The sequence below is a fragment of the Lonchura striata genome, chromosome 6 (assembly GCF_050655825.1).
Source record: "Lonchura striata isolate lonStrDom1 chromosome 6, ASM5065582v1, whole genome shotgun sequence".
In the NCBI taxonomy this organism is placed as follows: domain Eukaryota; kingdom Metazoa; phylum Chordata; class Aves; order Passeriformes; family Estrildidae; genus Lonchura; species Lonchura striata.
Window position 1 is genome coordinate 41,079,045 of NC_140708.1, and position 13,147 is coordinate 41,092,191.

The 13,147-nt window shown below is 47.3% G+C and overlaps 1 protein-coding gene across 4 annotated transcripts; it reads left to right on the forward strand.

Moving 5' to 3' along the window:
- Positions 1–2,264: 2,264 nt before the first annotated feature.
- On the forward strand, positions 2,265–12,769 carry LOC110477040 (uncharacterized). 4 transcript variants are annotated; one of them, XM_085583104.1, is made up of 4 exons: positions 2,265–6,032; positions 6,785–6,955; positions 7,895–8,197; positions 8,631–12,769. In XM_085583104.1, the coding sequence occupies exon 4, from the start codon at positions 9,300–9,302 to the stop codon at positions 10,386–10,388; it is 1,089 nt and encodes a 362-aa protein (XP_085439230.1). In that variant the 5' UTR covers positions 2,265–6,032; positions 6,785–6,955; positions 7,895–8,197; positions 8,631–9,299; the 3' UTR covers positions 10,389–12,769. The 4 variants fall into 4 exon arrangements, with proteins under 4 accessions (XP_085439230.1, XP_085439229.1, XP_085439228.1 ...); XM_085583103.1 differs by having other exon boundaries at positions 2,265–5,646; positions 5,899–6,955; XM_085583102.1 differs by having other exon boundaries at positions 2,265–6,955.
- Positions 12,770–13,147: the final 378 nt, after the last annotated feature.

A 13,147-nucleotide genomic window follows, 5' to 3' on the forward strand; every position in this document is an offset into this window, starting at 1 on the left:
TGTCTCTCTCTCTTTCACTTCCTGCCTGCATCTTTATTTTTCCTTCTTTGTCTTGCACTATGCCTGTATTTCTTTGTCCCCCTTACTGTCCTTTTGCCTGTACCTGTCTGCACCTGCTGCCCAGCCCTTCTCCCTCATTGTATCCTCGCCTTGATATGCCTCTGTCCTGCTGGCCGTGCCTCTCTTTTTCCATCCCTTTGCTGGGCCTTGCCTGCCTTCCCCACACCTGCACGTGCCATGGTCATTTCCTCTCTCAGTCCTTGTTTCCCTCTTTGTCTCTGTATCCCTCTGTCCTTGCTGTGTATTTGGCACTCTTTTTCTCTGTCCTCCTCCATGCCTCGTGTATCTTTCTATTCGCTGTGGCTCTGTGGTGCTCCCCGTGCCATTGTTCCTCACACAATCCTTGTGTCCCATTCACTCTCCCTGTTTTTTTTAATCCATCTCTGTCATACTACCCATCCCAGGGTCGGTTTTTTTTGTTGTTGTTGGTTTTTGGGTTTGGTGGTATTTTTGGTCAATTTTGTCCTGCACTCTGTACTTCCTTTTCTTCCTGTGTCCTCTCTGCTGTCACTGCCTGTTCCTGCCCCTGGCCTGTGAGAGCAAGGCTCAGGAGGAACTTCAACCCTTCTGGGGGCTGCCCCCCTTTCTTGTTGCAGCAGAGTCCCTTTCGGGAGGCATGGACGTATGGAAAGTAATTAAAGGAGGTGCTGCACTGTTGTCCAGGCAGACTCATTCTGTGCCTTCTTTGGGGGTCAGGAAAATGGGGTGAAGACTCGGGGCTCTGATGTCATTTGGGGCACCCCAAGATCCCTAGGAGAGGGAGGCACACTGTGGTGGGGGAGTGGGTGGGTGGCGAATGAGGGGGGTCGCAATGGGTGCTGTCTCGCAGAGGGACCCAAAGCTGCCCCAAAATTCACGGGGAGGGATGTGTAGAATACTAAAACTTGGCAAGTGTTTCATTTTTATAGGTATTGGTAAAGAATAGGAATTTGTCTCTAAACTCATTTGGAAAGAAACCCAGAGCAGCACCAGGTGTCAGGATGAGGAGGGGGCAGCTCCTGCCAGGGCCTGTTTTAGGGCAAGGGTTTGCCTCAGTTCCCTTTTGTATGGAGCTGCTGGAGCAGAGGGGTTTATGGGGGGCTCCCGGGGCTGTCCATGGAAGGATGGTGAATGCTTCGGACAGAGTCCAGGGTAACACTTGGATACGCACTTGGATATGTGGAGCATTGCTCAAAGGAGGTGCCAAGGGACAAAACCTTTTGCCGGGAGTAGCAGCCAAACAGGTGGGTCAGATTTGTAGCGGGGACTTTTCTCCTTTCCCTTTTAAATTTCATCTTGCCAATCCCTCCCCCCTGCCCCAGAAAAAAATAATGGGTTTATGAGGACAAAAGATTCAAGTTGAGGGTACCAGCTTCTCTTCCATTATTGTCTGTGTTTGAACTGGGAGGGATCCCCTTTCACCTGTGGTTTTGAGGGTATTGATTGAAGGAAAACCTGCCTTTTCCAGGGTGTTCGGGATATCACAGGGATGACAGGGAATACTTGTGTTCTGTTTTAAATGGAAGGGGGGGAAATAGTGTTGTTGTATGATGGGTTTGACTTGAGAGGAGCCCCCCCCCCCCCCCCCCGTTTTTATCTTCCTAAGGTTCAAATGGAGGGGGCTGCCCTGTTGTCCCTCCTTTTGAAGGGTTACAATTGAGGTAAAAAACCCCTTTTACCATCATTTGAGGAGAGCTTCTTCTTTTCTGCTCTTCTAGGGGATTAAATTGAAGGAGACCCCACATTTCTTTTCCCTTGTTGGGGTGAGGTGAGCGCCGGAGCGTGTCATCAGAGTCGGGCCTTCAGAGGAAGGGAGCTGCAGCCGTGGCAGCGCTGGCAGGGCGGGGGTCGGGCTGTGCCGCTGCATTCGGGGCGCTTCTTCTGCCCCCGGCCCGGCAGCGAAGGGTCCGGCGCGGAGCCCTGCCGGCAGTGCCGGGGCTGGCCGGGGCGGAAGGGGAGCTGGGCGCGGCTGGGCTGCCGCGGGCCCGCCGGAGCCGCGCCGGTGCGAGCCGTGCGGAGCCGAGCGGAGCTTTGGCCGGGCCGGCGGGCGGGGGAGGCGGCGCGGGCGGGGCCGGTGCCGGCCGGTGCCGCCGCTCCGTCCGCTCCGGGCGCGGGGCTCGGGCGCCGCCGGGGCCCCCCGGGCCCGGTGCCGGCCCCGCCGGGCCGGGGGCAGCGGGCGGGGGTCTGCCGGCGCGGCGCCGCCTCTGCCTGCCGGAGGAGCCGCTTTCCTGCCGGAGCCGCGCTGCGCCCGGGGCCGGGAGCGCGGCTCCGCATCTTCCAGCCTCCCTCGCTGCGCTGGTTTTGAGGAATTTATGGGATCCTTTTCTTTTGTTCGTAGTTGCTGTAGGAGAAGGGCCATGGTGTCACTTTTTGGTTGTTACGGTTCTTGCTTCAGGTGCGCATGACAAGGGTTTTTTTTTTTGATTGAGTGTTGTTGGATTTCTTTTTGATCCGTTCTTATGTTTCTAAAGAATGTGTTCTTAAAGGTTTACAATGGTTTTTATGGGTCGTAGCATGAAGTAGACGTTAGGTTTTTAATTCGTTTGTGAAGGCTTTTATTAGCATGAGCATGTAGTGTTTGTTTTGGTGGGTTTGAGGTAGTGTCCTGTAGTTAATCAGTGAGGTTTTTTTTAATATTGATTATTGCATTCTTGTTTATTATGTTATAGGGGTTTTATGCATTTGGCATATTTGATTGCCGTGTATGTTTTATTGTTGCAGAGAGTTCGGGAGTTATTAAAATTGTTACATTTCTCTTTTGGCGACGTGTTTATTTCTAGGTGGTATTTGTGTTTTGATGGTTTGAGGCATAATGGGTTTATTGAGTTAGGAATAATTATTTTGTTGTTGTTAATATATATTTTTTTTTTTAGTTTGATGTATTTCGTTGTTGTTTTATATTAGTTTTATTTTTGGGAACATGGGTATATCTATGGTGGATCTTTTTGCGCAGTTATTTTATCTGGGTGGTGAATTTTTTTTCCTTCGTGGTTTCGATTTTTTAATATCTGTAATTATTTGGTGGGTTTTTTTAGTTCATTTTATAGAGCATTGGGTTCTCTTTATGAGTTAGTGTAGTGGTAGAGTTTTGGTTATTTTTTTTAGAAACGTTCGGGGTCTGTTGTATGATTTGCAGTATAGTAAGTTAGTTGGGGTTTTTTTTTTCCTTTTTAGTGGTTTCTGTGATTTGCTGTGTGGATTTCTATAGGTTTTTTAAAATGTTTGTTTCATTTTTGTGATGTGATAAGAACTGTTAGTGAAAGGAGTGTAGTGTGGGTTTTTTTGCTGGTAGTTGGTTGGCTGGTGGAGCCTTTCTGAATTTTTTGGATGGTATTGGTGGGAATTTGATGCTGTTTGTTTTGGCATTTTATTTTTAGGAATTGGATTATAACTGCAAAGTTTTAACTATAACTCTAATGAAACAAAAGAAATGCATAAATATGAAAATGGAATATAAACCTTCAATTTTAAATATAAACGGAATACATATAAATAAAACATGTAACATAAATAATGTTATCCATTACTATTAGATATTATATTGTTTGATATAGAGTATTTTATATGTATATATAAATACATATAAATAGAGATTATAAATACAAACAAAATACCCATATAGAGTTGTATAATTAATTCATGTGGATATATAAATATAAAAATTACAAAATAATAGAAATCAATGCAGTACATAATGCATATTTTACAGTATATGACTTATTATAACACATTATATGTCATAAATATTATATATCAAAATATAGTACCTCAATATATTGTGATAGAAGATATAAGTACTTTTAAAAATAAAATATAGAAATATTTAAATATCGTTTAAAATAAAGGGGATTTTTATTTTCTATTTGGTAGTAGGTAGGGGTTTCATTACAAAAATTATAAATATAAATAAAATAAAATTAGAAATCTATGTGTAGAAATATATCCTAAATACATTAAGATCTATATAAAAATTCAGTGGTAAGTAAATATAAGTATTAGCAGTATGTACGAAATAGAATTTAAATAATAATTTATCTATCTTGCTACCTTATAATATATATAATATATATTTATAAATACATCAGTGTAAAGTAGAAATACAAATGTGACTATAATGATGAAAAATTATATAAATATTCAAGTATTGCTTATAGACAGAGCTTTTTTTTTTAAATTTGGTTAGAGACAGGGCTCTAATAGAAAAAATATGAATATACATTTTATTTTGATATCGTTCTAAATATGGAAATATATATTCAATGTATACAGATATATATAAAAATATAAAAAAGAAATAAAAATAAGTATTAGGAAGAGATAGGCTATAAATAACATCATACATCAATCTACATTTAAAATGTAAATTTGAATATAAATGCAAAAAATAGAGATAAATGTAAACGGAGCTTAAATAATGGGATTTTTTAAAAGATTTTGACTTGGATGGAGGCAGGGGTTTATTTTAAGCAATATAAACCTTCTAGAAATCTAAATCTAACTATAGAAATATATAAGCAATATATTAAGATATGTACTAAAATAGAATAAAATATAATAGAAATAAATGTAAGAAATTATAAAAATTCAGTTATACATCAATATACATTATAAATCCGAATGTGAATATAAATATGAAAAATATAAAAATAAAATACATTGAAATGCAGTTTAAAAGAAAAGGTTTTTTCTTTTGGTTCTTGTTGGGTTAGAGGCAAGGTTTTTTTTTTTGTTGGCGTTCTTTTCCCCGCGGGATATTTTGGGGCATGTGCTGCCGAGGATGTTCCGGAGGGGACGGCGCCCGTTCTTTTTGCCGCCTGCCCCGCCCGCGGCCCCGAGGCGAGCGGCGGCCCCCGGCGGTGGCGGGCGGCAGTGCTGCCGCCTTGTGGACAGAGGTGGGTACTACAGACACAGCCCGCGGGCGCCATCTTGGGAGTGGCTTGTCGCGGACTCGGCTTGACCTTCTCAAGAGGGTGCAAAAACGAGGACAAGAAAATCGAGGACCCGTGTCTGTTTTCCACACTGCCTGAATTTCCCTCATCGCCGGCACCCCCCTAGGGGATTTTCCGCGGCAGTTCTGGTGCCGTGCACACGGGCTGTGGGGTCAGCAGCACCGCGAGCCTGCTGGATTTTGGCGCGAGCCGACAGGCATCGGCAAAACGCCTGTCTCCGTCAAGGTCCTCACGGGCCGCCATCTTGCGAGTGCTTGTCGCGCACTCGCTTGACAAGTGCTGCCGCCTTGTGGACAGAGGGTGGTACTGCAGCCCCCCAGCCAGTGCCCGGCAAAACCACCGAGACGGGGCGGGAGCGAGCGGCGAGTGGGGCGGTGTCTGTGAGTGAGGGGAGGGCTGAAGGCGGCTCAGCGGCGGCGAGGATGGCGGCGAGGGCAGCCCGGTGGGGCCGGTGCCGGCGGGCGGCGGAGGCGCGGTCGCAGCGCTCCCGGGCCGCGGCCGAGCGGCATCGGAGCAGGGCTGCGCCGCCTTTCCCGGCCCCGCGCCCCTCTCCAGACGCCGGGAGCGGCCGCGTGCCGGAAAATGCCGCCGGGGCGGCGGAGCGGGGCCCTGGCTCTGCCCGCCCCTCCTCCTGCCCTCCTTGGAATGGTTTATTGAGGTAGGAATAATTATTTTGTTGTTGTTAATTTAATGTGGGTTTTTTTTTATTTGTTTGTTTTTGTCGTTTGATGTATTTGGTTTGTAGAGCAGGAACTGCAGACAGAATCCTGCAGAAGTAATATGGAATTTGTCCTCCCAAAACCCACCCGGCTTCAAACCACTTTCAGCACGTGGTCTTCCTTAGCAGCACATGGTTCCCCCATGCTTGAGAGGCGCTGCACTCTACTTTTCTCTCCACCTTTGCTGACAGATCCTGCTGAAGGCTGAGGACAAAGCCCTACCGCTACACGGACAAAGCAGCAGACCTGGTTCGGGAGGCCAGCGTGCTCCAGGTTGCTACAGGACTCTGATCAAACATCAGCATCCCCGTCCCTCACATTGATGGTATGTGGTAACCCCTTAAGAACAGAACTCCACGACTTGGGGCTACCTTTTCTAACCCTAAGCAACAAACTGGGGATGGATAACTCTAGAGATCCTGTTATGTAAGGATCTCCAGGATTCAGCCCTCCATGTGTCCTTGGAATCAGCAGAGTTTCCACTTTACTCCCAGACGTAATTTTTGATGTGGTTGTGCCACTTTAACAGTATTTGAAATCTCTCTTCGTGTTCTTGCAGCAGCATTATTGAACTACAATGGAAATGTAGTCCTGCCTGAAGCTGTTCACAGAATCGTGGAATCCCAGAAGGGTTTGGATGGGAAGGCACCTTTTTTTAAAGCTCATCCCGTTCCACCCCCTGCCATGGGCAGGGACACCTTCCACCGTCCCAGGGTGCTCTAAGCCCTGTCCAGCCTGGCCTTGGACACTTCCATGGATCCGGGGGCAGCCACAGCTTCTCTGGGCAACCTGTGCTGGACAGCAGCTTTGAAAGGCAGAATGAAGTACAGCTGTGATTTTTGTGCTGCCCCCAACATTGTATTGCCTGGCAAATGTGCCTTTGAATTTTTATTTTTTTTTTTTTTAAGGTTTTCTTGTTTGTTTTGTTTGCTTTCAGTTTTTTTTTTTTTTTTTGTTTTGTTTTTTGGTTTTTTTTGGGAACTAAAAACCTTGTGTTCCTGGAATGTTGCATTCTACCTCTGTTGTTTTCCCAGTTAGTCTGGATCCTCTGCTTACATTTTTTCCTTCACTTATTAGATGTCGTGGATATGCTGGCTGTTCTGATGGAGGGCAGTGATGGCTTAGATGAAGAAATTGGGTTCTCTTTAAATGAAGACGTGATTATCCAGACATTGCCCTGCAGTGCTGTTGTCCCTGCTGCATGAGCAGCCAGGAATATGCTGTTGCTTTAGTCTGAAAATGGAACAGGTACAGTTTTTTTTTTTTTATGTTTTATGAGTCATTTCTAGCAGTGGAGTGAAAGTGGCATCATTTCTACCCTCTTGTAATAATTTTTTACCATTTATCATTTTTTACCTTGAGGCATTTTATTATCTTCCCTGCAAGCAGAAGGAGGTGCAGATTCACGGTGCTTTGTGCTCAAGAGGGGCATTGAATCTCTGTAGGTACTTCTGCCCTTTTTCCCTGACCCTAAAGAGAAGGGACACTGTCCCTGCATGGACAGTCTTGGCCTGGAAGTAGTTGGCCTCAGTAACACAGCGTTCAGGAGAGGAAGGTGGTTCCCGTGCCTGTGGGCAGCTCTTCCCGAGATCAGGGAGAGGGGACTGCATTGTTAAGTAGGAAGTGGATGCATTTCCCAAGGAAAACTTTAGAAATTAAGCTCCAGGGGCAAATACTGCGAGGTTCTACCACCTCCTTGAGGACAGCGTTAAAACCACAGGGGCATCAGCAGAGCTTGGAGCAGGACTGGCCAACCCCAGAGCACCTCACGAAGCCCTCTGTGTGTATGTGGCAGTCGAGAAGCACCTGGGGGGTGCTGAAAGTCCCAGTTCTGACAGAAAATTCTGTTTAACTTGTACACGTTGGCTGGGTGTGTCCCCCCAGTACAACTCGGTTCTTCTCTGAGGCGGTGCCTGGCAGGGTCTCTCCCTGTTAAGGGCCGGGCGTGTTTTTGGCACAACAAGTGAATGTGGATTATTTGCTTCAGCAAGAGCTGATGATGTCTGGAGGGTTTTTCAGGTACCTCAGCAGCCAGGAGCACCTGTCTAGGTCACTAGGAACACTTTTTGATCTCATTCAGTTCTTTTCTGCATGAGGCTCTGTGGGCTGCTGGCAAGGCCCAAAGTAAGGAAGGTTGCCCCAGTGTCTGTGCTCATGTTAATAGTTTAATTTATTTGGCTTTTCTAGGAGCAGACGTCGTGGAGGACCTTGGTGCTGTTTTCACTGACCTCCTGCGCCCTCCGAGAGAACCCCTTGCTCCCTGCTTGACGTTCCAGCTCTGTGACAAAGATCCCGAGTCCCTGAAAGCTGCTAAGTATCCTCAGCTCTACCAGTTTAACTGATACTATAGACTCTGGATGCCCAAGCAGTCCCAGGAACCTGTGGTATGGAATCCCTGAAGTCACTGAATTCTTGAGCCAGTATTCCTATAAAATCCTCACAGTTGACAGAGGTTACGTTTCCATCAGAAACAGCGTTTTTATTGAGGAGGTAATTCTGCATCTCTTGTTGATCCTGCTGGGGACGCACGTTTGCTCCAGGGCTTTTCTCTGATGGTACAAGAGGTCTCTATGGTGTTTGGGAGGTGATACCAGGCCTCAGGGCTCATACAGAGACTCGTCACCGGGCACAGCAGAGCCTGGTGTGCGCTGTGGCCTCTGTTTACAGTGCCTGGAGTTCCCCCGGGTGGGTGGAGGATCACAGGCCCCTGGGCTGGGTTTGGTGAGATTTTCTCAGCTCAGCAGTGTGAACACTCCAGATGCCCCTGGGGAGACTGCTGGGCAGCTCTGTTCTAGCAGGACTGCACGCCAGTGTTTCCAGAGATTCAGTTCAGAGCTCATCTCAAAACAAAGGTGGCTGAAGAGATTTTTGTTTCATACTCATCGTTGTTTTTCTCTTCTGCTTTTTGTCTGGCTTTAAACAGTTTGAAAACCACAAGGAGGTAAGCCCAAGAGCCTGCTGTGGCACCGGATTCTGTATTTGCCACTTTGTTGAAGGGAGCCTGGGAGAGAAGAAGCAGTACCTTCCTGGAAGATGGTGTTCAGACAAAGTGGAGAGACTTGGCTTCCCGGCTCCCCCCACCTGAGCAGCTTTTGCTGGGAGTAAAGCACGTGCTGCTGTACCCGAAATCCACAGTAGAGAACTTCAGCAGATAATACTGTAGTTATCCTTGGTTTACTTTATGGCACAAGTTACAAATGACTTGACTGCTAAAACTTAGGTTCCAGTGCTGTAGCTCTTTTTCCTTGACTCAGCTACGAGGGTACGCAGCACCATACAAAACTGCACCTAATTTGTAAACAAATATCAGTTGTTCTGATTATTGAAGCTGGGCTTTATTCAGTTGAATTTCGAGTGTGTGCTGCGCCCAGGTCCTTTGTACCAATAGGGTACAGGGGGTGGGGGAACCAGAACTGCACATTCCTTGTGATATGTATGGGATTTTGGGGGGGGGGGGGGGGTGTTTAAATAAAAAGGAGATGCAAAATGAGGGAATTGCTTTTACATGTAACTATTCTTGTCCTAAAGGAGCAAGTGTGTGTGTGTTGAAAGAGCCGCAAGCCTTTAGGGGCTGCAATTTGTGTGCCGAGGAATGAGGTGCCCTGAGGAAATGTGTGAGCCGGAGGGAGCCGGGGCCGGGCGGAGGGAGCCGAGCTGTGGGAATGGGCGAATGGAGGCGGGTGCGGGCGGGACTAGGCGAGCGTGGGCGAAAGCGGCCGAAAGGGGCCGAGGAGGCGAGCGGAGCCGAGCTCTGCCGAGTTCAGCCGAGGCGAGCCGAGCTTTGCCGAAGAGGCGAATCGAGGCGAATGCGGCCGGAAATAGCCGAGCGTGGCCGAAAGTAGCCGAAGCTGGCCGAGGAGCCGAGTGCAGCCGAACGGAGCCGAGCTCTGCCGAGCGCAGCAGCCCGGGCAGGGGGGGCGCCGGGGCGGAGCCGGGGCGCTGGGAGGATCCCCTCCTGTCCCTCTCTCTCCCGCTCCATCCTCCTGCCCGTATTCCCCTCAGTTATCTCTCTTTCCCCCGTTTCCGTGTCCCTCCCCAAACCCGGCTCCTTCCTGTCCTGTCCTGTCCCTGCCCCGCTGCTCCGTTCCATTCCCCCTCTCTCCCTCCTCTGTGCCCCGTCCCTCTTGCTGCCCTGCCGGCCTTTCCCTTCCCCGCCCGCTTTCCTCCGCAGCCCGACCTCCCTCCCCGCCCTTTCGCATGTCCCGCTCTCCCTCCTCTCTTCCCGTCGCCCCTTCGCTTCTTTCCCCCGCAGCCGCGGGGCTCGGGGCGCCGGAGAATAAAGCCCCGAGGGCCGGAGCCCGGCGCCCCCCGGGCCTTGCGGGAGTCCCCGCACGGGGCCGGGGCTCTCGGCGGATCCCCCGCGCCGCTCGGACCCCGCCCCGGCGCTGCCGGACCTGCGGCTCCGCCGGCATCGCGCTGCGAGCGGCCCCCGCTCCGTGCCGTGCCGGCCGTGCCGCGTCCCCGCCGCCTCTGCCGCTCCCTGTTTCTGCCCCTGGCCCGCGACAGCGAGGCGGGGCGGGAGCTTCGAGCCTTCTGGGGGCTGCCCCCCCCTTTCTTGTTGCGGCGGAGTCCCTTTCTGGGGGATGGACGTGTGGGAAGGGCTGGAAGGGAGTGCTGGGCTGCTGTCCGGGGCAGTTGGACTCGTCCTGTGCCTTCTTCGGGAGTCAGGGTTAGGGGCTGAAGCCTCGGGGCTCTGATGGCATTTGGGGCACCCCAAGGTCCCCAGGAGAGGGACGCACACTGCGGTGGGGGAGCGGGTGGGTGGCAGATGAGAGGGGGGGTCACGCTGGGTGCCGTCCCGCAGAGGGACCCAAAGCTGCCCCAAAATTCCCAGGGAGGGGTGTGTGTAGAATACTAAAACCTGGAAAGTGTTTCGTTTTTATAGCTATTGGTAAAGAATAGGAAGCTATGGCTAAACTCATTTGGAAAGAAGCCCTCTCTCGATCCACTCATTTGTACCCAGGAATGTAGGAAACTGACTGGGGATGGGCAGTAGTTTTGAAAATCATGCCCTAGCCTTTTTCTCTAGGAACGAACCAAGCAAGTGCCCTGAAAGCACCGGAGCAGCTGCAGGGGCTGAAGGGAACAGAAAGGGCTCCCCGGCACCTTTTGCCTCCGTTCTCTGCCATTCCCCAAAAGGCGTCGCAGTCTCGGAAGAGGAGTTTGTCATGCAGCCTGCCGAAATAAAGACCTGTAAAATCCTAGCTCTGCCTTTTGTTTAACGTGTTCTTACTTCCTATTTATGTCATCACAGAAAGCAAGGAAAGAAGAAATGTGACTGGTTCCCACTATTGCTCCGTGCAGGCATTTTTAAAGGCTGCTGTACTTCTGTCCTCTTTTTCCACTCCAAGCTTGACTTTTCCCCTCCTTTTTCGAGGTCTGCTGCTTTGGGTGTCCCAAGGAGGGCTGGGTTCCTCGGCAGGGGTCTTAGGAGCTGGTGCTGATTCTGCTTTTTGCCAAGGTGTATCAAAGTGTGTCAGCAAAAGGACTGTTTTCTCCAGGGGAAAGCTTTCTCTCAATGACCATCAATGGATATATGTGTTTTAATCGTGTAACCAGATGGATTAAGAAAAGCCGACGCCCGTAGCAGATTTCTGTTGGATCTGTGTCTGTGAGGAGTGGGCTGTGTGCTGGAGACGGAGAGACGCTGTTGGAGGGCGGCAACAGCGGCAGGTGTGAGCTGTGAGGATGAGGAGGGCTCAGAGCAGCCCCAGGTGTGAGCTGTGAGGATGAGGAGGGCTCAGAGCAGCCCCAGGTGTGAGCTGTGAGGATGAGGAGGAGGGGCGGCTCCTCCGGGGGCTGATTTAGGGGGTTTTCCTCACATCGCTTTTGTACGGAGCTGCTGGAGAAGCGGAGTTTATGGGGGGTTCGTGGCAAGGGTTTTTTGGGGGGTTGACTGTTGTTGTTGGATTTCTTTTTGATCGGTTCCTATGTTTTTATAGGATGGGTTTTTAAAGGTTTCCAATGGTTTTCATGGGTCGTAGCATGAAGTTAGAGGGTAGGTTTTTAATTCGGTTGTGGAGCCTTTATTAGCGCGAGTGCGTAGTGTTTGTTTTGGCGGGCTTGAGGGAGTGTCCTGGATTTAATCGGTGAGGTTTTTTTAATATTGATGATTGCATTCTTGTTTATTATATTATAGGGGTTTCATTCATTTGGCTTATTTGATTGCCGTGTATGTTTTATTGTCGGAGAGAATTTGGGAGATATTGTTTGTGGTTACACTTCTCTTTTGGCGACGTGTTTTTTTTCTAGGTGGTATTTGTGTTTTGATGGTTTGAGGCAATTTTTGTTTCTTGAGTTAGGAATACTTATTTTGTTGTTGTTAACTTAATTTTTTTTTTTTTTTTTTTTTTGTGTGATGTATTTGGTTGTTGTTTTTTTATTAGTTTTATTTTTGGGAACATGGGCATTTCCATGGTGGATCTCTTAAGGTATTTATTTTATTTGGGTGGTGATTTTTTTGTTTCTTAGTGGTTCCGATTTTTTTTATATTTGTAATTATTTGGTGGGGTTTTTTAGTTAATTTTCTAGAGCAATGGTTTCTCTTTATGAGTCAGTGTAGTGGTAGAGTTTTGGGTATTATTTTTTTTAGAAACGCTGGGGGTCTCTTGTATGGTTTAGAGTACGGTAAGTTAGTTGGCTTTTTTTTTTTCTTTTTAGTGTTTTTTGTAATTTGCTGTGTGGGTTTCTATCGGTCTTCTTTAAAATGTTTGTTTCGTTTTTGTGACGTGATAAGAGCTGCTAGTGAAAGGAGTGTAGTGAGGGTATTTTTGCTGGTAGTTGGTTGGCTGGTGGAGCCTTTCTGAATTTTTTGGACGATATTGGTGGGAATTTGATGCTGTTTGTTTTGGCATTTTATTTTTAGGAATTCGATTATAACTGCAGTGTTTTAACTATATCTCTGATGAAATAGAACACATGCATAAACATGATAATGGGAATATGAAACTTCAATTTTAAATGTAAATGGAAAACATATACATTAAACATGTAACATAAATAATGCTGTCCATTACAATTAGGTATAACCTTGTTTGATATGGAGTATTTTATATGTTTATATGCATATAAATATCGATTATAAACATAAATGTCCATACAGAAATGTATAATTAATACATGTGGATATATGAATATTACAAAACAATAGGAATCAATACAGTACCTAATGCGTATTTTACTGTATGTGTCTTATTATAACGCATTTCATGTCATAAATACTGTATATCGAAATATAGTACCTCAATATGTTGTGATAGAATAGATGAGTACTTGTAAAAATCAAAAATAGAAGTATAGAAATATTTAAATATAATTTAGAATAAAGGGGATTTTTATTTTCGATTTGGTAGTAGGTAGGGGTTTTATTATTAAAATTATGACTAGAAATAAAATAAAATTAGATGTTTTTGTATAGAAATATACCCTAAATACGTTAAG

Bases quoted from the DNA above. Each gene is read 5' to 3' on its own strand.
- LOC110477040 (XM_085583102.1), top strand. From the start codon at position 9,300: ATGAGGTGCCCTGAGGAAATGTGTGAGCCGGAGGGAGCCGGGGCCGGG.